Raw genomic sequence first — 21387 nt, 5'->3', positions numbered from 1 at the left:
CTTAATCTTACTTTTCCGAATTCCTGCGCTGTATGGTAATAAGCTCTAAGTAGTCACGGTGGGCTGAACTAGTCAGGGTCCTGGGCAGTTTCGAGCGCTGTAATCACACCCACAGGGGCGTGATTCAAAGACCTGCACTCCGCTGACGTCACCCGGGGCTTGCTTTCCACTTCCCGGGGCCTGCGTTCCACGCCAGCTGCGATGCGGCGTCTTCAGTACGCCGTGAAAGCGCAGTATGGCAGGAGAAGACGCTGACGTACTGCGCATGTGCGGCGTGCTGAAGACGTCGCAGCGCAGCCGGCATGAAAGGTGGGCCCCGGGACGTGGAACGCAAGCCCCGGGTGACGTCAGCGGAGCGCAGGTCTTTGAATCACACCCCTCTGGCCGTGATTACAGCGCTCGAACCACCCTGGACCCTGCCTAGCTACGCCCAGGACTGACTAGTTCAGCCCACCGTGACTACTTAGAGCTAATTACCATACAGCGCGGGACTTTGCAAAAGTAAGATTACGGTGTAATGAAGGATGGGGTAGAGGGTACAGGGGGATGTTTGGGAAGAGTGCTGGGTGATGTATTAGCACAATTCATTATCATTAGGGGCATATTCGGAATGATTGGTTCCCTTTGAGCTTCATGTTAGAAAGACAGGTACGCTTTAAGGGATGTCAATCACTAAAACAAATAAATGTTCGCATACACATCTGCACCGATCTAATGACTGTGTAATCAGTTATGAAAATGGCAATCCAGAGCGCCTGGGGCCTCAAATATCCAGGTGCACTGACTGAAACATTCAGATGAAGCCACCAGTGTGTTTGTTACAACATTTTATAGGTGTCCTGACAGTGATAGATACAGTACATGTAAACCAATTGCACTACCCATCTCTCTTGGATAAAGCACACAAATGAGATGATGCCTTTAAACAGCATCTTTATTAAACACTTATAAAATGAAAGAACTGGTCACAAGACAGCCACAATAAGGAAAAACATTCTTCATCTTAAAACAAATGTGAAAAGAATACAAGGAATATTAAAGTTAATAAAAAGAATTCTTCTGTTCATCCAGAGCATCCTCTGCAACCACAGTGTGTGCATTCAATAATTCGCCCCTGAAACAAAGAAAACCGCTATTAATCCATGGCCAATGGATCCAAATGTTTGTAGTCACAGTGTTTAAATGTTTATGCCCATGGGTCTGATCACGAAAAATAACTATAAAGGACACTTTCACAGAATTATTATATAAATATGTATACTACATATTTAAAAGAGGTTTATTAGGATTTTACATTGACGGCTTAGTATTGGCCATTAGTACATTACTGGTGGCGATCCGGAGATCCTGCAGTAGGAGGTCCGTCACTGAAGTACACAGAAATGTCTATGTCTGACACTACAGTTTAACCTATTCAAGAGAAAAGCGTGTGCCACAGCTTCTTTGTTCTAATTTGGGGGGGTACTGGGGGTCAGGCCCTCAATGACCACAAATTGAAGCTCTTCCTTTTGCAGAGTGTGCCTATAATAACATCTCAACCCTATTCAAGTGGATGGGGCTAGGCAGCGATACCAAATACAGCCCATAGAGCAGATAGAGTTTTGAAGAAAAAAAAATTAACAAAATGTAAGATGTTGGAAACCTAAAAAAAAAAAAAAAAAGGGGATTGAACAAAAGGCCCTGTCAATGATAAAGTTCTATAAGAAATCTTACCACTTCAAGTTTGCCTTTGGGGACACGACAGATACAATTAGTTCCAAAGTTTGTGTCCCTGGTCTGTATACAACGCAAGCAGCATAGGTTCTCATATCCTTGTTTTTTCCACTTTGCAATAAGGTTCTTGTCAGCATATCCTTCCCTTATGCAATAGTCATACAGTTCTACAGAGAAAAAACAGTCACCATTCTCTTGAAAACAATGTAACACTTATATCAACAGAGATTATGAGAGAACGGTCACTTTATGATTACTATAAATTTACTCTGAAATGTTTTGTATGTGGTAAAAAACTGACAGCAATATTTCCAGATTCCTGATCAGATTGACTTTGTCTATATTAGAGCAGCGTCAAGCTGTCCCTGAAGGCCCAGAATTGACCATGACACCTTGGGGGTTTAATCATATTCCTGTTACTGATGGCAAGAGTGTATGTGTGGTGTATGAAACAGACTGACAGCTCTATACTTCAAAAGCACACACCCACCAAACATGCATGGCACAAAAGGATAAAAAAAAGAATAGAAAAACTCCTAGTTATATAAAAAAATTATCCTAATGCCCGGTGTACATTTACACCAAATAAAAGCAACATTTTGTGCCAAAAATGCTATGTCTTTATACATTTAGAAAGTTGTAACTCAACAGCAGTTTGATGTGGCTTATTGGTGGTGTTTGTGATAGAAAGGCTGTATGATTGCTAAATTACCACCTTCCCTCATTGTAATTTACTGAACCGTAAAACAAATATATGTGTATATGTATATCTATCTATATCTATTAAAACACACACAAGCACCAGACTATCACACTGTACATGATACTTTTAATCAGTATTTAGTGCTAAGATATTTTATACAAAGATATTACACTAAAGGAAACCTTACCTCTGCTTATAGCTTTTCTTTTATAGAAGAGGTCAAATATGTAGCGGGTTTTCTGATGATGAATACGGAAGATTGGCCACAGAGATTCCACTTTCCTCTTTCCTTCATGAGGGTCAGTTTCAGCTGGTAAATAAACAGCATAAGAAGTTATGATGCTATACATCTTACACTCTATTCTCACAGGCTTTCTGCTCTCAGACTACATAGAGGTATTAAAGGTCCACAACACCATTTTTTGCTAATTTTAGCTTTTTTTGTCATATTTTATCAGGGCTTGTAATTATTGGCTGTGCAATTATTTTGCAGATCTGAGGGCTTACACATCTAGATACATAAACACTACATAAATTATAGATCCCATGCCTGATTATGAATGTAATGTCCTCTCACCTTCTCTCATTTTCTGATCCAGTTCATCCAGTGTAGGTTCGATGAGCTCCCAACCATCAGGAGGCGGCTTCCTGCTCCGCTTTACTTTAGGCATTGTACTGACAACCTAGATTATAACAAGTGTATATTCAGCAACAAGACATGGCTCGTGTTATAGATATCTGCATGATCAAAATACATGTTTAACATTAAACCAATGGGTCATTTCCTAAAGACACACTGCACTGCCTTTACTGAGTTATATACATGTAAGATCAGCTAAGTGTGCATGTGTTCCAAGTGGAGTGAAGTGGGAAATCACTGAGTCCTGTGGCAGCCTGTGATATCTGACTGGGCACCATGAATCCCCCAGCCTGTCCTTCCAGCACTGTCCAGGGGAGACCAGGAGTCAGCACACAATGCAGATGGTTGGCTACTTTCGCTTAAATTGCCTGGTTCTGCCAACATTAATAGTAATGTGGATTACCATGGTAACAAATGGATTGAAGCCTTTAGATAATTTTCGAATAAACACTGAATTGTAAGTAAACACGTTTAGACATATCATGTACTCTAATCTCCAGAAAGCTAAAGCCGAATCTTATGAGGCGCCCAGGATGATTCCCTGGTAAAACCGTAACGCAGCTTACCTGCTATGCCAACCACAGGGAAGACAAGAACACCTCCTTCCGCTGCAAACTCTTCTACAGGAAGTTATCTCAGACCTACTTCCGGGTCAGCGCTTAGTTAGCGCGTCAGGTTTCTACTGGGGTCCTTGCATAACTTCCGGTCACTGCCAATTACGTCATAATTAGCGGCGATTTCATTTACCGTCGTATCGTTTTGCCGGTGCGGCTGAGAAGTCTTCGCCATAAACAGTGTGATGTGAAAATGAGCGCGCTCTGCGAGGGGGCCGGGGCAGGGCCGCATTGCATCAGAAGAGCTGTCAAGATCAATGCCTGTCTGAAAATACCGCAGCAGTATGGCTCCCGTTACTGTTAATGAAAACTTATTATTCTGTTATTTTATTTTGCTTTATTAAATTGATGAACTGTCTAGACTGCTATGTGTCTGGTGACTATAGGGCAGAAACAGTAATAGGCCCACAGCAGGCAGTGCCGGGGCTGCCCTCCGGCTCAGGACCCTTCAGACGCGTGCCCATCAAGTTGTGGGAGAGGAAGAGCTACGAGAAGACCGGAGATAACATGCCGAAAGGAGGTGAGGCGGCGCCGGTGGCTGCATGCGGCTCGGTAGCCGTGCGGGGGGCTGGTGTAGGGGACGGGCGGCCGCTGTGTGCGGAGGAAGCCGGCTGTGAGCGGACAAAGATGGGAGTGATCTGTGTGCTGACATCACGGCGGCAGCTGCAAGGCGCCAGATTCACAGGACTGTGGATGAGCGGACCGGGAGCGCAGAGGCGGCTGCGGGAGGGGTGAGCACCGTGCTCAGGGATGTGTCCTGTGTGCGCCCGGAGCTTCACTCACTGTACGGCTGTGGTGCTGCGATCAGCATCCTCAGCCACTGATGGAGCTGACACAGACAAAGCTGTAATGGGAGGATTGCCGGCTGTCTCTGTGTCACTGACCACAATCCGCTCCTCATACTGACATGTGTAAGTGACAGGCTGTGCTGGAGATGCCCTCAGTGTCAGTGATTGCAGGTCTCCACACTATTTCAGTCACACTTGAGATCACTTGTTGTTCCTCCTGTTCAGACGTCTGATCACAGGGAAGGGGATGAGGAGTGAGTCCTGGCTGGTGGTGCGGATTCTGCTTTCATGCTTTCTCTGACAGGGATCGAGAACTTCTACCCAATATAATCATATTAATCACTGTGTATGCGGCAAATTTGCAGCGAGAAATCCGCTGCGGATTAGTCGTGTGTGTTTGTACTTAAAATGAACCAAATGTTGTCCTGTGTCTGTCTGTGCTCATGTACCTCAGCATCCTGTTTTGACAGGACACCTATGGATACATGCAACGTGTTGGCAAACCATGGTGTGAACACAGTGTAATGTGTGCGGTAGAATCTGGCATGATGGGTGTCATATAGTCCGGCATAGTGCATGTGGTACAGTCTGGTATGATGGGTGTCATATAGTCCGGCATAGTGCATGTGGTACAGTCTGGTATGATGGGTGTCATATAGTCCGGCATAGTGCATGTGGTACAGTCTGGTATGATGGGTGTCATATAGTCCGGCATAGTGCATGTGGTACAGTCTGGTATGATGGGTGTCATACAGTCCGGCATAGTGCATGTGGTACAGTCTGGGATGATGGGTGTCATACAGTCCGGCATAGTGCATGTGGTACAGTCTGGGATGAGGGGTGTCATACAGTCCGGCATAGTGCATGTGGTACAGTCTGGTATGAGGGGTGTCATACAGTCTGGCATAGTGCATGTGGTACAGTCTGGTATGATGGGTGTCATACAGTCCGGCATAGTGCATGTGGTACAGTCTGGGATGATGGGTGTCATACAGTCTGGCATAGTGCATGTGGTACAGTCTGGTATGATGGGTGTCATACAGTCCGGCATAGTGCATGTGGTACAGTCTGGGATGAGGGGTGTCATACAGTCCGGCATAGTGCATGTGGTACAGTCTGGTATGATGGGTGTCATACAGTCCGGCATAGTGCATGTGGTACAGTCTGGTATGATGGGTGTCATACAGTCCGGCATAGTGCATGTGGTACAGTCTGGGATGAGGGGTGTCATACAGTCCGGCATAGTGCATGTGGTACAGTCTGGTATGATGGGTGTCATACAGTCCGGCATAGTGCATGTGGTACAGTCTGGGATGATGGGTGTCATACAGTCCGGCATAGTGCATGTGGTACAGTCTGGGATGATGGGTGTCATACAGTCCGGCATAGTGCATGTGGTACAGTCTGGGATGATGGGTGTCACAGTCCGGCATAGTGCATGTGGTACAGTCTGGGATGATGGGTGTCATACAGTCCGGCATAGTGCATGTGGTACAGTCTGGGATGAGGGGTGTCATACAGTCCGGCATAGTGCATGTGGTACAGTCTGGGATGATGGGTGTCATACAGTCCGGCATAGTGCATGTGGTACAGTCTGGGATGAGGGGTGTCATACAGTCCGGCATAGTGCATGTGGTACAGTCTGGTATGATGGGTGTCATACAGTCCGGCATAGTGCATGTGGTACAGTCTGGGATGATGGGTGTCATACAGTCCGGCATAGTGCATGGGGTACAGTCTGGTATGATGGGTGTCATACAGTCCGGCATAGTGCATGTGGTACAGTCTGGTATGATGGGTGTCATACAGTCCGGCATAGTGCATGTGGTACAGTCTGGTATGATGGGTGTCATACAGTCCGGCATAGTGCATGTGGTACAGTCTGGGATGATGGGTGTCACAGTCTGGCATAGTGCATGTGGTACAGTCTGGGATGAGGTGTGTCATACAGTCCGGCATAGTGCATGTGGCACAGTCTGGGATGATGGGTGTCATACAGTCCGGCATAGTGCATGTGGTACAGTCTGGCATTTTGTATGCTGTACAGTAAGGCTGGGTTCTCACCTACATTAGTTGCCTCTATCACAGGTTCTGATGAACCCCATTAAAGTCAAAGGGACTGTTGGGTGCCATTGCTTTTCTGTGTAAGGTGGATCTGCAGGATTATGTTCCTGTTCTGCTGCAGTGACAACAAGAACAATGCTGGGATAAAGCCAGACATAGAAGGCTCAGTGTGTCTAGTGTCCGGCGCCTGGTGATGTGGGCCTCATGGAGACATCTGGTCACCACATGTCCTATCTATACAGTAGCCATGTGATCTTCGGCCATTTAGGAGGGAGATGAGCAGTCACTCTGCACACCTATTCCACATTACTTGCATATTTAGATATTGGTCTATTATGCCTTTCTGGTACCCCTAATGTTGACTTCTTCTTAAATACCTATTGTGTTGGTGTAGTTTTTTTGTGTGCTTATTATGTTTTGAATATAGTATAAATGGGAAAGGTGTCTGGGCATGCTATATGACCTTTTTATAGTTAATTCCACAGGAAGGAGGAGGCTGAGCTATGAGCACCATCTATTGTCTTATCTATCTAGAGATGTCCCATCACTTTACAGCAGCCTCCTCCTTATCACAAACACAACAAGAAGTCTCAGCTTAAAACTGTTTTACATGGGCTGATTATCAGAGTTGAGCTTCAGAACCCTCATTCAGATGATAATTACCCTGTGTAAAAGTGGCAGCGATCAGCTGGTGAGTGGAAAAGCTGATTGGATGTTTTGTGTGGCAGTCAAGCCAACCCCTGATTTCACTGATTGGCGCTCATTTATGTCCTTGCACAGTGTTATAGCGTGTCCTGTAAAAGGACCCTTTGGCTTAGTGGTAATAATGAAAACTGCAAGATTTCAGTATTTTATAATGTAGATAGTAAAAATCTTAAAAAAACAAACAAATTCACCAAAAAAGCTTACATTTCTTTAACATAAAACCTTGCTATAAGCACTATCTGGTTTTGTGATGACGCGTTGCTGTATGTTAGTGATGATACAGTGGGATGTTATCAGTGCTGTCATGGCTGTGTTTGAGCAGGTGTCGGCTTCTGCAGAATGTGCAGCAGCCGCTCCCAGACTCTCCCCCTGGTGACAACGGTACAAGTGCATTCCGCTGTGTCCTACCGCATGGGTTACATGACTAGGTGGCTTTTTTTGTTTCTTACTAAAGACTTTTCTCCCCTGTGGTGTTCATCTTATTCACATGGGACCTCAGTCATGTTTTTTTTTTTTTTTTTTTTTTATATCACAGTATTCCATGCATAGCGTCACCTGTAGACACTGTGTAATGGACAGTGACCAGTCCCAGTTTCCTATTTACCTGCACATAGTTGTTATTTCAGAATTTATCAGGATGTAAGCAATATAAGGACCACTGTCAGATTTATGTTATCCGCAGATCTAATGTCTGTGGGGCCGCTATGTGCTCTTCTGTATGCTCGGAACAGTCCTTTGTAGTAGCGACAAAATGTCTTACGGACTAGACCAAATTTATCACGCTGCCTGAAACCCACAGCAGCCAATCACAGCGCGGCTGTCATGTCACCAGAGCTCTTTAAAACTGGAGCTGTGATTGGTTGCTGTAGTGTCTGACAGCATGATAAATCTGGGCCATTGTTTACAAGCACATTATCTCTTTATACCTGGAAGCCACGAAACAAGGAATTGCATAAGGTTCATTGTCTTTGTTCAGTCTTTATGATTGTGTCATCATTGTAATTCCCTCGTTCCTCAACCTTGTAGTCCCCAGTGCTACATAGAGTCGGTACTGATGAGCCCCCAGTGTGTAATACGACCAGGCTGGCAGAGACTAGTACCTCTGACGTTAAGGTATTAAGAGTGACACAAAGGAGTGTACAGTCCCCGGGTGGAGTCTTGTCTACTGGGTGATGCAACTAGAAGGAATAAATAGAGCCAATCTCTCCATACATTGTTCTTGAAAATGGCTACCTTGACATATTTGTTTTGCAAATTAGTTAATTCTATTCATTATTAAAAGTATACAAATGTAAGGCAGTATGGTATTTGTTTACCTCATAGAAAGTTGCAGTGATCCTAGAAGTGGACATTATCATGTTGTAGACTTGAGGCAAGAAGTCTGAAACTGGCTCTGCATTAAAGGACTATTTCAGTTTCAGTATCCTACATTTTTTTGCATCATTCTCCAGGCACAGTCCCCTAAATTCCCTATTCCTTTCTGGTTCCCCTCTCATCATGACTTGATCAGTCTTTTCATTGCGTCCTGCCTACTTAGGTGATAATAGACAGACAGGTGGGACAGCACTGTGGCCGTTGATTGCCTGAGTGGGAAGGTCCTGCTGAGAAGTCTTCTCTCAGTATGAACAAGCCGTGACCAGCCATGCTGTCCTGAGCATAATATTAAAAATACCCCACTTAAGACCCCTGCAAAGTCTAATATAGTGGTGAGGATGGCAAAAGCAAACAAAACCACCCACCAGTCCCTGCCCATTTGCTCTTTTGTGAAAAGCTGCTCTGAAAAGTCGATGTGGGTAATAGGTAGCCATTCCTGGGTTAGATATAGCGGTAGCAGCACACTTGTTCATGGGCTGTCTGATGTTGCAGCTCAGCCACATTGATAGTTGCCATGCTAGACAGTGCTTATGGACAAGGTAGTGCTGTATGTGGGGGGAAACATGCCGACCTAACCAGAATCTCCTCCAAAAGAAAAAAGCAGCCATCTTTCTGCAGATGGGTATCTGCTCCTTTCGGAGGTGACTTTGATAGTTCCTTAGGTTATGTCCCACTATGGAATATGAGCTGGAATTTGAAGCGGAGTCCGTGCAGCACGTGTTCCGTAGTGGGACTATGCTCTTATAGAGGAGAGCTCATCTGAGAAATGTTCTTACAGATATTTGTCCGCAGTTTTCCTTTACTTGTACTATTAACACAGGCATGAAGTCATGTATTGTAATCTTTTCTTATGCAGGGAGAAAAGGTGGTCACAAAGGTCGGGTGAGGCAGTACACGAGTCCAGAGGAGATTGATGCTCAGATTAAAGCAGAACATGAAAAGGCATTGGTATGTGTGCACAATGGCATATAAATCTGTATGACACATGCAAGAAAAGCCCATGTATTGTTACCTTAACATTGTTCCATAGCCTGCTCTGGGCTCATATTGTACTGTGCATATACATATTGGAACCACTCCAAACCAGAACAATCCTACCCCCAAACAGGGCAATCAACTCAGAAAAATACATGAATATGCAGTATTCATCTGTATTAGCAGGAGCATCCGCAAGAAACATGGCACTATGGGGAAAAAAGCACCTAGTGTTGGGTGAACAGTGAGAGAATCGAAAGAAGTATCAAAAAATCTTTATGTAGGATGTGTCAAATACCAAGCAATTCTATTTATGAACCTGTTAGAGAATCCTAATAGCCAGCTCACTCCTGATTGGTTCCCCTCACTGGTGAATAGGCCTAGCAAAAAATAAACTGGGTCCATAGGGATAGTAATATCATAGACACCTGCAATTAAAGCCAATAAACCTGTCCAGAACCCACCCAAGGCCATACAGTCTCACACCAAGAGAAGCATATGAGGTTTTATTTCTGCTCTGTCATTTAATGTGATCTTTTAAAGCCGAAACAAAACCATACACTTAAATGCCCCTTAGGCTCACCACAGAAGCTCTTCTGTCAGTCATTTTTGACTTCATTGACGCTTCCTCTTTATCACCCAAAATGTCCTAGAAAAGTCTTGTTGTGCTGTGGGTAAAGATAGGAATGTGAAACCATTTCCATCACCATTGTGAACATAATAATAATTCAATGTAACAACAATATTGATGTCTTTGCTGATCCATGTAGGAAGCAGAACTCGAGGAAGGAGGTGTGGGAGCTGCTGAAGACCCCACGAAGGAAAAGAAAGATCAGAGTTCAGATGAGAGCGATGAGGACGACGACGACTATCAGGTAGATCGGCTACAAGAAACTGATTTCTGGGCCACATATTGGATCTACATGTTTTTTTTTACAGATTCCTGTGTTTTGGATGTATAGCTAATTTTGTAGATGTACTGTAAAGACCCTATTACACAAAGCGATTATCGTCTGTATTGGGACGATAATCGCTTCTTGTAATAGAAGTGGGCGCCCCCCCCCAACATACACACACACATTTACCCGCTCGCTGTCGACGTGTGTAATGGCAGCGGGGAACGAGGAGCAAGTGATCGCTGACCTGACTGGTCGGCGCTGACTTGCTCCTCCGAATTTGCCTGTGTAATAGGGCCTTTAGGTTTGTGTTTGTAGCCTGTCTGTTGCTAAAATCTTCCATTACACCATGGTGCATCATCAGTAGAGATGTATGTGCCATCAACTTCTGCATTGTGGGTCTGTAATCTAATTATTTCATCTTTCAGCAAAAGCGTAAAGGAGTAGAAGGCTTAATTGACATAGAGAATCCCAATCGTGCTGCACAGACATCTAAAAAGGTCACTCAGGTTGATCTTGACGGTCCTAGGGAGCTATCTCGAAGAGAAAGGTAAATTATGAGTCCTATGCATGCTTATTGTGAGTGTTCTAATGATTTACTGCCTAAATCATACTGCCTGAATTCCTAACGTGTTAAAGTTGTGCACATGGCCCCTGTCTGTGGACTGTCAAGGGGACAGTTACTGCTTCCCTGTAAACCTAATATCACAAATGCCGCCCACCACCAGGTGTTAAACAGGTCGGGTTTACAACAGATTTTAAATAAAGGGGTTATCTACCTAGGAGATAATGAATGAAATTCTCCCAAACAAGTCAAGTCCTGCCCCCCCCCCTTATAGATGGTCCCCTCTGTGTATCCCCAATAGTTTATGGGCCCCCCTCTGTATAGTCCCCCTTTCAGGTGGCCCTCTTATAGATGCCCCCCTCTGTGTAGTGTCCCTTACAGACTGCCCATCTCTGTGTATTCAGTTTTATAGATGGGCCCCCATCGTGTAGTGTCCCTTACAGACTGCCCATCTCTGTGTATTCCGTCTTATAGACGCCCCCCTCTGTGTAGTCCCCCTTACAGATGCTCCCTGTGTTGTTTCCCTTATAGATTGCCCCCTTATGTTGCCTTCCCTTATAGATGGCCCCCTTATATTGCCTCCTATTATAGGTGGCACCTTTATGTTGCCCTCCCCTGTGTTTTACCCTTTATAGATGGCTGTCTCCTGTAGGTGACCCCCTGTGTTGTCCCCTTATACATGCCTCCCTTATGTTGCCCCCACTGTGTTGTCTCCTTATACATGCCCCCCTTATGTCCCCCTCCCTTGTAAATGGCCCCCGTGCTGTCCCCTTATATATGCCTCCCTTGTCAAGCAGATAAAAACAAAGAAAAAAAACACAACTCACCTAACACATTGCTCCCTTCTCATCTCTTCTGCGGTGTTGGATGGGCCCCCGGCCGATGCTCCACTTCCTGGGAGTGTCCCCGGGATTCTCCGGCAACACACGCTTAGTGAGCGCTGGGGCTTTTTCGTCCGGCACAGGGAGCGATGCGCTCACTGACCCGGAAGTTACAGCCCCGGCGCGCACAGCTCCCTGGTGCGTGTGCTGCTGAGGAATCCCGGGGACACTCCCAGGAAGCGGCGCATCAGCTGGGGGCCCAGCCGGGGGAGCGGATCGGCGGCAGGGGAGGCAAGGAGGGCGGCCACGGGCCCCCCTTTGTGGCAGGCTGGGTCACAGCGGCTGCCGCCATTCCTGAGTTGCAAGTTTTTCTAAAAGCTGGTCTATATCTAAGATGGCGCTGGCTGGGAAACTACATTTCCCATCATGCAGTGCTTCTCCTTGCTTGGTCTCTTTGCGTATGGTTCCCTTGGCTTTCTTTCCTGTCCACTGCTGTCATTATTATTGCGCAGTAAACAATTATTTTTTTTCTTTTTCACAGATTTTGTATCACATTACCCCAATATGTATTCCATACCAGCTGGCAATGTAGCAGAGCTGGAGCATGTGTGTGTGTGTGTGTGTGTGTGTGGGGGGGGGGGGTTGGGGTCTGTAGCGGGCACTGTTTACAGGGGACACTCTTGACACAGTGATAACCGGCTCTCGAGCACGGTCATCTCGAGCGGGCATCTTCTGACATGGTGGGGGTGTTATATTATGTGCAGGAGGTAGTCAGCCCCGGAGGGGGGAGGAGTTGTGCACGCAGTGGTAAGCCCAGTCACCACTGAGTACCATTGAGTGGGAGGGAGCTGGTGTGCTGTAATCTTTATTGGTCCCTGATGGGGGTTGTCTGCTTGTGATGGGCAGGAGGAGGCTGGGGTGAGTGGGGGGGAAAGTGGAGCGGGCATTTGCCCATGGAGGGGAGGCACTGTTCATGTGGGAGGAGGAGTGGTGTGGAGCTGACAGGTGGTGCCACCTCCTGACACAGATGAGGGGGGAACGCACGGTTGGCGAGTAGGAGGGAGCTGGAGCCCAGAGACAATGCAGATGAGGTCTCCTGGTGGCCGAGTTACAAAGTCAATAGACCGCTAACGCGGCCCCCAGAGAGAGGAGATCACGTTTTCTGTGTCTACAAAGGCAGGGGAAAAAAGGGAGCAGTGTGTTGTTGGAGTGGACCCTGAGCAGAAGATTTCAGATGTCCAGAGGGAGTAAGTAAAAGAAAAAACTGTGAAATAGCCAGGATAGGTTATACATGTATGGTATATTAGAGGGAGGGTGGTATTGGGAAGGGGGATTGTTTAGAATCTTGTTTTTGTAACCTGAATAACCCCTTTAAGTATCTAACCTAGCAAACTTGAACACCAAATCCACCCTAATCTGCAGCAAATTTTATACCGATTTTGCAAATTGGTAACATTTAGCCGGTAATTAAGTTGATGTGCCCCCTCTAGTGGTTGCATTGCAACAAGACATGTGACTGCCAGAGCCTTTTTTTTTTCTTTTCACTATAATAGGTAAAAAAGGTTTTACGTTTCCTGTTTAAAGTGCATCTATATCCACTGTTCTGTGGTTACAGCAAAGAACAGAGCTTTAATCTGCTCTTGTTAAACAAAGGCATATATGTAGCACATGCTATTTTATAGTAGTGTGGATCTGACTTTTTACTCTGTGAGAATGGATGCAGCAATGTTGGAAGGCTGTTTCCCCTTGCAAGGTGGTGCTTCTGGCCACTGGGTTGTACAGGAACTGTGTGGACCCATTAAAATTAATGGAGCTATCCAGCAGTTTTTGCACAGCCAAGTGGTCAAGATGTAGCTGTACACCATAGCTGCATCACCTCCATTCTCATGATCATAGTAGCCGTGGAAGTCTGACCCGAGCAGATCATAAAATCATGACAAATATCCTTTTATTAGTGATAATGGATATACTGTTTTCCTAATTATAGGAACTTCTTTTACTTGCTTACTGAATAAATAACGCTCCGCTGACCGAGGATCTAACTCCTGCCCGGTCCTCACAGACAGAGTAGGATATAATGCCCCTACTGGCTGTCTGTTATTCTGATATCAGTTTAACTAAATGAATAAACATACAGCATCAGATCTGCTGCAAATCCTTCCCCAAAGGGGAAGAGGATCCTGCATGGGATAAGGGAGGGAAAAGAAAAAAAAAGTTTTATTTAAAACTCAAAATCAAATATTGGCAGCACAAGTCTGCTGGTGGGGATTATGCCAATAAATATTTTAGTTTAAGAAAATGGACAAACCTTGTATTTGTGTGGGTTTTAAATAATCTCAAGTATCGTTTTGGTATCAAGAATTGTTATAATAAACTTGGTATCTGTGTCAAAAGATGTTGGTATTGACTACTTCCAACAGAGACCCCTGCTATGCCCTATAAGAATCCCCCGCATCAGGATCTTACTTTGCTGCTGTTTTACAGACTGACCAATTCTGCAAAGATTTTATATGTACAATACGAACACATTAATTCCATTTATTCTACTTCTCTTGGTATGTCATTAGGTAAAATAGCCATCATCTTATTCTATACAGTTCATACTTTGGTTGGTGGGAGGAGAACTTACTGGTCCATTTAGGGTGGGAAGCAAGGTTTGTGTGGCTTATAAAGTAGGACTGTGGCTTCTGGTCTGATATGTGGGATGGCTGTTATACAGGCTTCAGAAAGTTAATCTGGTTTAGCGGACATGTTCACACTTGCCTACAGTTAGTCAGTCCAGTATTACGTCTATTCTTGGAGCCATTGGAATGTAATTCCTGTCATATGGACACCAGCCCAAACAACAACAATGCCGTGTACCCGGGGTCAGCTCTATAAAGACTTTATTTGCACATTTTATTTTTCGTACTAGTATTTGTAGTATAAAAGCAAAAACAGAGTGAACTTACACATTCTGTGCAGATGTTTATTACATTTGGGGGGGGGGGGGAAACAACGCTCCTAGCCCATGTAAAAGGCCCTTAACTTTGCAAGCAACAATGCTAACCACTGAGTAAGGCTTATTCCCGTGTTTTGTAAAACAAGCAACATACGGACAGGTAAGTGCTGTAGTGGACTCCCGTTATCATATTGATACATGATGCTAGACTGGGATCTTTGCTGCACTGTAATAAAGCAGCCGGGTGGCTGTTGTTGATACCTGATGCCGGTCGGAGATAGAGTCCACTACAGCACTTGCCTGTCCATAGTTCTGTGTTTTCCTGACCGTGGGAATAAGCCCTTACACTGCTGACCGCAGTATAGTAGTTGAAAGAAGTCATAATAGTGTAGAGTCTGTAGTTGTTGCTTGTTCCACCTGTGGGTCACATAAATGATGCATCTAAATTGGTAGACATATTCATGCAGTCCCTAAAATAAGTTATGACTTGTGTAGCTAATTTCTATTACTAGGGTTGAAGATACAGTCATACTTTGTGCTATTCCTGTCCCATTAGAGCAGCATTTCTCAAACGTTTTCTACTGGAGTTTCACTTATCAGAGCAAAGTGATTGCTGGGCCTCGCCAGACAGGCCAAGAGGCTGCAGTGCCTCACCATCTGTGGTGGAAGTGTATGCCACCATAAAACCTGGTGCTCAGGCTACTCTTCATTTGTCTCCTAGACTCTGTATAACATTAAATAGGTAAAATGGGTCAATAATGTGCATAAACCAGAGATTGCTGCAGCCAGGGAAAGGACTGTGCAGCTTATAGTCACTTTTGTGAAAAGTCCTTCCCCAGCTGTGTCTCAACAACAGCTAGGGGGCGCCCCACAGTTTGAGAAGCACTGCCTTGTAGTCTGTCCAATGTTGCACTAAGAATAATACAATTTCTGCTTTCTATTTGGAACAGGGAGGAAATAGAAAAGCAAAAGGCAAAAGAACGCTACATGAAGATGCATTTAGCAGGGAAAACAGACCAAGCAAAGGCTGACCTGGCCCGCTTAGCAATCATCAGAAAACAGAGAGAAGAGGCAGCAAAGAAAAAGGAGGAAGAAAAAAAAAGTGAGTATCCAATAGGTTACCTGATTTGTTTTATTTTGGTATACATTTTTTTTTCCCTCCTTTCACCACCAGTTTACAACATAGTTGCCCCATGTTAAAGCTCCTATCACCTGAACGGGTCCTGTATTGCCCTGTGTATAAGGTTACATTTTAAGGTATTGTTGGTACTGCTTTGTGTAAGAGTGCCCTTAAAAACTCTGTAATCAGCTTTTTTTGCTTCATTGTTGGGACCATCTGCATTCTGAGAACAGTAGAGAGAAAATGCATTGCTAAAGCATGTGTCTTTTAGATTGATCTTTACAAGTAACCGCTAGCGAAACATGATTGAGGCTATGTTCACCAGGGCTGTGGAGTCGGAGCTAGTTTTGGCTGGAGTTGGGAAAAAATTTACCGACTCCAGCTTTAAAAAAAATCTTTAAAAAATGTAGAATTGAATTTTGTTTTGATTGAATTTTGTTTTGAATTGAGTTTTGCTCATGAGTATATATTATGAGCCACATTCTAATAGGACACTGGCCCCATCACATAAGGGTGGTCATGGAAAAGTTGTCGGTCACTATTTGGCAGTTTTTTTCTGAGCTGGAAGAGTCCATTGTGTGGGGGGGGGAGATCAGTGCTGTTCCTGGATGCTGGATGACTGTATATGAGCAGCAGTGTAATATGAAGATATCCTGTGTAATATAGAGGTGGAGGAGAAGACATAAGTAGTGTAGCAGTAACTTCTGTCCTCTGTGCGGTGTTTTCTCTCTGGGAGAAGATTGTCTGTTTTTGTTCAGTGTTCTATGGCTGCAGCTGTGTGGGTGTGTGTATGCTATGGCTGCAGCAGTGTGTGTGTGTGTGCGTGTGCGCGCGCGCTCTTGCATGCCCCCACAGTGACCATCTATATCACTGTGTGACCACTCTATTTCACTATGTGTGACCCCCTGTATATCACTATGGCTGACCTCTATATCATAGGGATCTGCATTGTTAGCAGTGTTTCTGTGTGTATGGTGAATATTTAGTTACAGTGGGGAAAAAAAGTATTTAGTCAGTCACCAATAGTGCAAGTTCTCCCACTTAAAAAGATGAGAGGCGCCTGTAATTTACATCATAGGTAGACCTCAACTATGAGAGACAAAATGAGAAAACAAATCCCGAAAATCACATTGTCTGATTTTGTAAGAATTTATTTGCAAATTATGGTGGAAAATAAGTATTTGGTCACCTACAAACAATCAAGATTTCTGGCTCTCACAGACCTGTAACTTCTTCTTTAAGAGTCTCCTCTTTCCTCCACTCATTACCTGTAGTAATGACACCTGTTTAAACTTATCAGTATAGAAAGACACCTGTGCACACCCTCAAACAGTCAGACTCCAAACTCCACTATGGTGAAGACCAAAGAGCTGTCAAAGGACACCAGAAAAAAAATTGTAGCCCTGCACCAGGCTGGGAAGACTGAATCTGCAATAGGCAACCAGCTTGGAGTGAAGAAATCAACTGTGGGAGCAATAATTAGAAAATGGAAGACATACAAGACCACTGATAATCAACCTCGATCTGGGGCTGCACGCAAAATCTCACCCCGTGGGGTCAAAATGATCACAAGAACGATGAGCAAAAATCCCAGAACCATGCAGGGGGACCTAGTGAATAAACTGCAGACAGCTGGGACCAATGTAACAAAGCCTACCATCAGTAATACACTACGCCGCCAGGGACTCAGATCCTGCAGTGCCTGACGTGTCCCACTGCTTAAGCCAGTACATGTCCGGGCCCGTCTGAAGTTTGCTAGAGAGCATTTGGATGATCCAGAAGAGTATTGGGAGAATGTTCTATGGTCTGATGAAACCAAAGTGGAACTGTTTGGTAAAAACACAACTTGTCGTGATTGGAGGAAAAAGAATACTGAGTTGCATCCATCAAACACCATACCTACTGTAAAGCATGGGGGTGGAAACATCATGCTTTGGGGCTGTTTCTCTGCAAAGGGGCCAGGACGACTGATCCGGGTACATGAAAGAATGAATATGAAAATGTATCGTGAGATTTTGAGTGCAAACCTCCTTCCATCAGCAAGGGCATTGAAGATGAAACATGGCTGGGTCTTTAAACATGAAAATGATCCAAAGCACACCGCCTGGGCAACGAAGGAGTGGCTTCGTAAGAAGCATTTCAAGGTCCTGGAGTGGCCTAGCCAGTCTCCAGATCTTAACCCTATAGAAAACCTTTGGAGAGAGTTGAAAGTCCGTGTTGCCAAGCGACAGCCCCAAAACATCACTGCTCTAGAGGAGATCTGCATGGAGGAATGGGCCAATATACCAACAACAGTGTGTGCCAACCTTGTGAAAACTTACAGAAAACGTTTGACCTTTGTCATTGCCAACAAAGGATATATAACAAAGTATTGAGATGAAATTTTGTTACTGACTAAATACTTATTTTCCACCATAATTTGCAAATAAATTCTTACAAAATCAGACAATGTGATCTTCTGGATTTGTTTTCTCATTTTGTCTCCCATAGTTGAGGTCTACATATGGTGTCAATTACAGGCCTCTCTCATCTTTTTAAGTGGTGGAACTTGCACTATTGGTGACTGACTAAATACTTTTTTCCCACTGTAAAAACAGACTGTCAGCAGGAAAAGATCACCTGCTCCATCTAGTCTAGTTATGAGTAGTTCAGGACATGGAGGCTGTAGACTGGCTGCATCCACTGCACACACAGGAGAGTCTGCTTTATATACAATATTCCTTTATTCCCTCAGAAGTCGCCCCAGGATCATGTAGGACATTAAGGAGAACTGCTGAGCCAGTGTGATACATAACTCCCCTGGTATATGGCTGGCCATTTATGAAGGAGCAGGAGTTGGAGTCGGTCCTGATAAAATTCAGGAGTCTGAGTCGGAGCTGCGGCTTACCGCCTCCACAGTCCTGATGTTCACACTTGTTGCAGTTTTAGGGCCCTTGTACACTATGGAAATCGCATGGATAAGCTCTGGCGGATTCCTTGAATGCTCCTGCCTGAACATCTGGCCGTCCTATAGGCTCCATTCTATGGTCCGGTGGATTCTGCTGTTTGTCCAAAGAATTAACATGTTGGTTGAATCTGCCTATGGGGCGGTCAGATCTTTAAGCAGGAGCGCAGGGAGGTGAGCACATGGAAACCGCCGGAGCTTATCCGCGCGGTTTCCATAGTGTGCAAGGGCCCATATTGCAGTACTGCAGCATTTTCACTGAAACTACACAGTACCACAACAGTACTGCAATGTAGCTGCAGTGTGAGAACACAGCCTTCGCTACAGCCTTGATTTATTGTGAACAATCGGACAAGCCTGATGATGCCAATCACACTGCAGGGCCGAGACAGACAATTTAGGTATTTACTATGTATACAAAGAAATACAACAAAAATGCAGATGCAGATTTGTTTTCATTTTGGGTTTTTTTTTGTTTACGCCATTAGTTCTATAGTAAAACTTAGATGTTATATATGTTCCTCAAGCCGGTACGGTTAAATCGATATGTAATTTAGGCAAGTTATTTTATCTGACAGCTTTAAATAAATTAAAACCTTTAAAAAAAGCTTTTATCCTTTGGTGTATGGGGCTATGTGAGGTGTCCTTTTTTGCACCATGATCTGTACATTCTATCGGTACCTTACTTGCGTATATGCGACTTTTTGATCCCTTTTCATTACAATTTTTCTGCGCAATTTAGCGGGTTTTTGCACTTACGCCCTTTACCGCGCGAGATCCGGAATGTAATAGTTTGGGCGATTACACACGTGGTGATACCAAACATGTATGTATGTATGTTTTTGTTTTTTCCCATTTTATAAATAAAATGAAACACAGGGGTGATTTGAACTTTTATTAGGGGAGGGGATTTTTTATTTTTTTTTATTAATAAACACTTTTTTTTTTTTTTTTTTTTTTTTTTTTTTAAACAGTATACATTAACTTTGAGTCCCCCTGGGGAACTTTTCAGTTTTACTGCAGAGATCTCCCATAGAGATTACTGCAGTATACTTAATACAGCAATGATCGATCAGATCATCGCTGTATTACTCTGGTCTGCAGCAGACCAGATACATTGATTGCAGAGCCGGGATCAGTGTAAGTGCGACGTTGAGCCCTGGCTCGGTAAGGGGAAGGGATCTCCCCTTCATGAGCACATCGTGGGGGGGAGATCCCCCCCACTAGACACCAGGGAAAGTGGGGCATATTACAATTAAATGCAGTGGTCAGTTTTGACAGCTGCTTTTAAATGTATAATTAGTGGGTGTGGCGATCGAACCGCTCCTGCTAATAGCTGTGGTCCTGTGCTACACATGGCACCCGGGATCATGGCAGTTCAGAGCGGGGTAGCTGCGTGACCCCTCTGAACCCTCCCCTCTGGCATCAGGATGTAAATGTACTGACTGATGCAGGAATGGGATAAAGGATTGGTGCTGGGTGTAGTTTGCTATTCAGGTATTTGACTAAAGTGGCATTGTACTGCTTTTTAATTTAATACTATTTAGTTTTTCTGTTGGCTTTAATATATCATTTTGTTTTGCAGTAAAAGATGGCACGGGAGCAGCAGCCAAAGGAATGCAATCAATGTCTCTTAATAAATAACTGCTACCACACAGAGACCATGTTCAGAGGATCCTAGGGCCAGTGCAGCTGTATGGTCTGTAGACTACTTGTCTAGACAGTACTCTGGTCCCTTGTGTGTCCATATGCTATCCCTGATCAAGTTGTGACAGCGTTTACATGCTGAGGATACTGCAAAGAAAGACTGGACATGCACTGAGCACATATTTATTTAATGCTGAGTGTTTGTGGAGCTTGGGGTCATGAAGAGGGGAATAAAGTTTGAAAACAACTAATTTTAGTTTGAATTTCAATGTCCTGTTTTTTTTGTTATTTTGATTTCCCACACACAAAACTGATCACTTGATGCACATGGGATATGAGATAAAATGCTGATCGGAGGGGGATGAATTACTAGGCCCACCAGAGAACAAGATGAAATTGTGCTGAGGAATAATGTGCACAGCACTCAGAAAAGTTTGGTGGTCACATAGAGAGAGAATGGAGCGCTGGTCAAGCATGTACAATGCTTACCATTCCATTGACAACTTTGTCCCTGTTATCGGGATTGAAGGTAGTCCAGTGGTCAGAGCTTTATCCTATAAATCGAGGGTCATCTGTTTGGATGGGAATATAAAGAGTTCTTAAAAAGCTTACGAAGGAGAATCACAAGTTGCAACTGACAAATATAACAATTTCTCACTAGTTCCAACTAGTTAGAAAGGTGATTGATTGTATTCGTTGAAAAGTTAAAGCGTACCTGTCATTTCAGGGTCATTTTTTTTAAAACATTAAATATCAACAGTACAAGTGATTTTCAGAAACTCTGTAATAGGTTTTATAAAACCAAAAGAGTTTCCTTCTGGACTGAAAAAGCAATCTCCCAGCCTCCCCCCTCACTTCAGAAGCAGCAGGATTTCTG

At 44.3% G+C, this 21387-nt stretch overlaps 2 protein-coding genes across 2 annotated transcripts; one reads left to right on the top strand and one right to left on the bottom strand.

Moving 5' to 3' along the window:
- Positions 1-916: 916 nt before the first annotated feature.
- BUD31 (BUD31 homolog) lies at positions 917-3802 on the bottom strand. The gene is made up of 5 exons (XM_069983611.1): positions 3623-3802; positions 2994-3099; positions 2604-2726; positions 1714-1880; positions 917-1114 (listed from the first exon to the last, which is right to left on the bottom strand). The coding sequence occupies exons 2-5, from the start codon at positions 3085-3087 to the stop codon at positions 1064-1066; spliced, it is 435 nt and encodes a 144-aa protein (XP_069839712.1). The 5' UTR covers positions 3088-3099; positions 3623-3802; the 3' UTR covers positions 917-1063.
- A 239-nt stretch (positions 3803-4041) lies between these two features.
- On the top strand, positions 4042-20773 carry PDAP1 (PDGFA associated protein 1). The gene is made up of 6 exons (XM_069983609.1): positions 4042-4190; positions 9458-9549; positions 10347-10451; positions 10901-11022; positions 15750-15901; positions 20449-20773. The coding sequence occupies exons 1-6, from the start codon at positions 4178-4180 to the stop codon at positions 20505-20507; spliced, it is 543 nt and encodes a 180-aa protein (XP_069839710.1). The 5' UTR covers positions 4042-4177; the 3' UTR covers positions 20508-20773.
- Positions 20774-21387: the final 614 nt, after the last annotated feature.

The sequence above is a fragment of the Dendropsophus ebraccatus genome, chromosome 9, assembly GCF_027789765.1.
Source record: "Dendropsophus ebraccatus isolate aDenEbr1 chromosome 9, aDenEbr1.pat, whole genome shotgun sequence".
NCBI lineage: Eukaryota > Metazoa > Chordata > Amphibia > Anura > Hylidae > Dendropsophus > Dendropsophus ebraccatus.
Note: the sequence above shows the minus strand (reverse complement) of the source record. Positions and strands in the feature narration are given on the sequence as shown.

Excerpts from the sequence above, each read along its gene's own strand:
- BUD31 (XM_069983611.1), bottom strand. The coding sequence starts at position 3,087 with ATGCCTAAAGTAAAGCGGAGCAGGAAGCCGCCTCCTGATGGTTGGGAG. Across the intron at positions 2,727-2,993 it reads GGATCAGAAAATGAGAGAAG|CTGAAACTGACCCTCATGAA; the intron begins GTGAGAGGACAT and ends TTTATTTACCAG. Across the intron at positions 1,881-2,603 it reads AAGAAAAGCTATAAGCAGAG|AACTGTATGACTATTGCATA; the intron begins GTAAGGTTTCCT and ends TTTTCTCTGTAG.
- PDAP1 (XM_069983609.1), top strand. Across the intron at positions 9,550-10,346 it reads CAGAACATGAAAAGGCATTG|GAAGCAGAACTCGAGGAAGG; the intron begins GTATGTGTGCAC and ends TGATCCATGTAG. Across the intron at positions 11,023-15,749 it reads GAGCTATCTCGAAGAGAAAG|GGAGGAAATAGAAAAGCAAA; the intron begins GTAAATTATGAG and ends TATTTGGAACAG.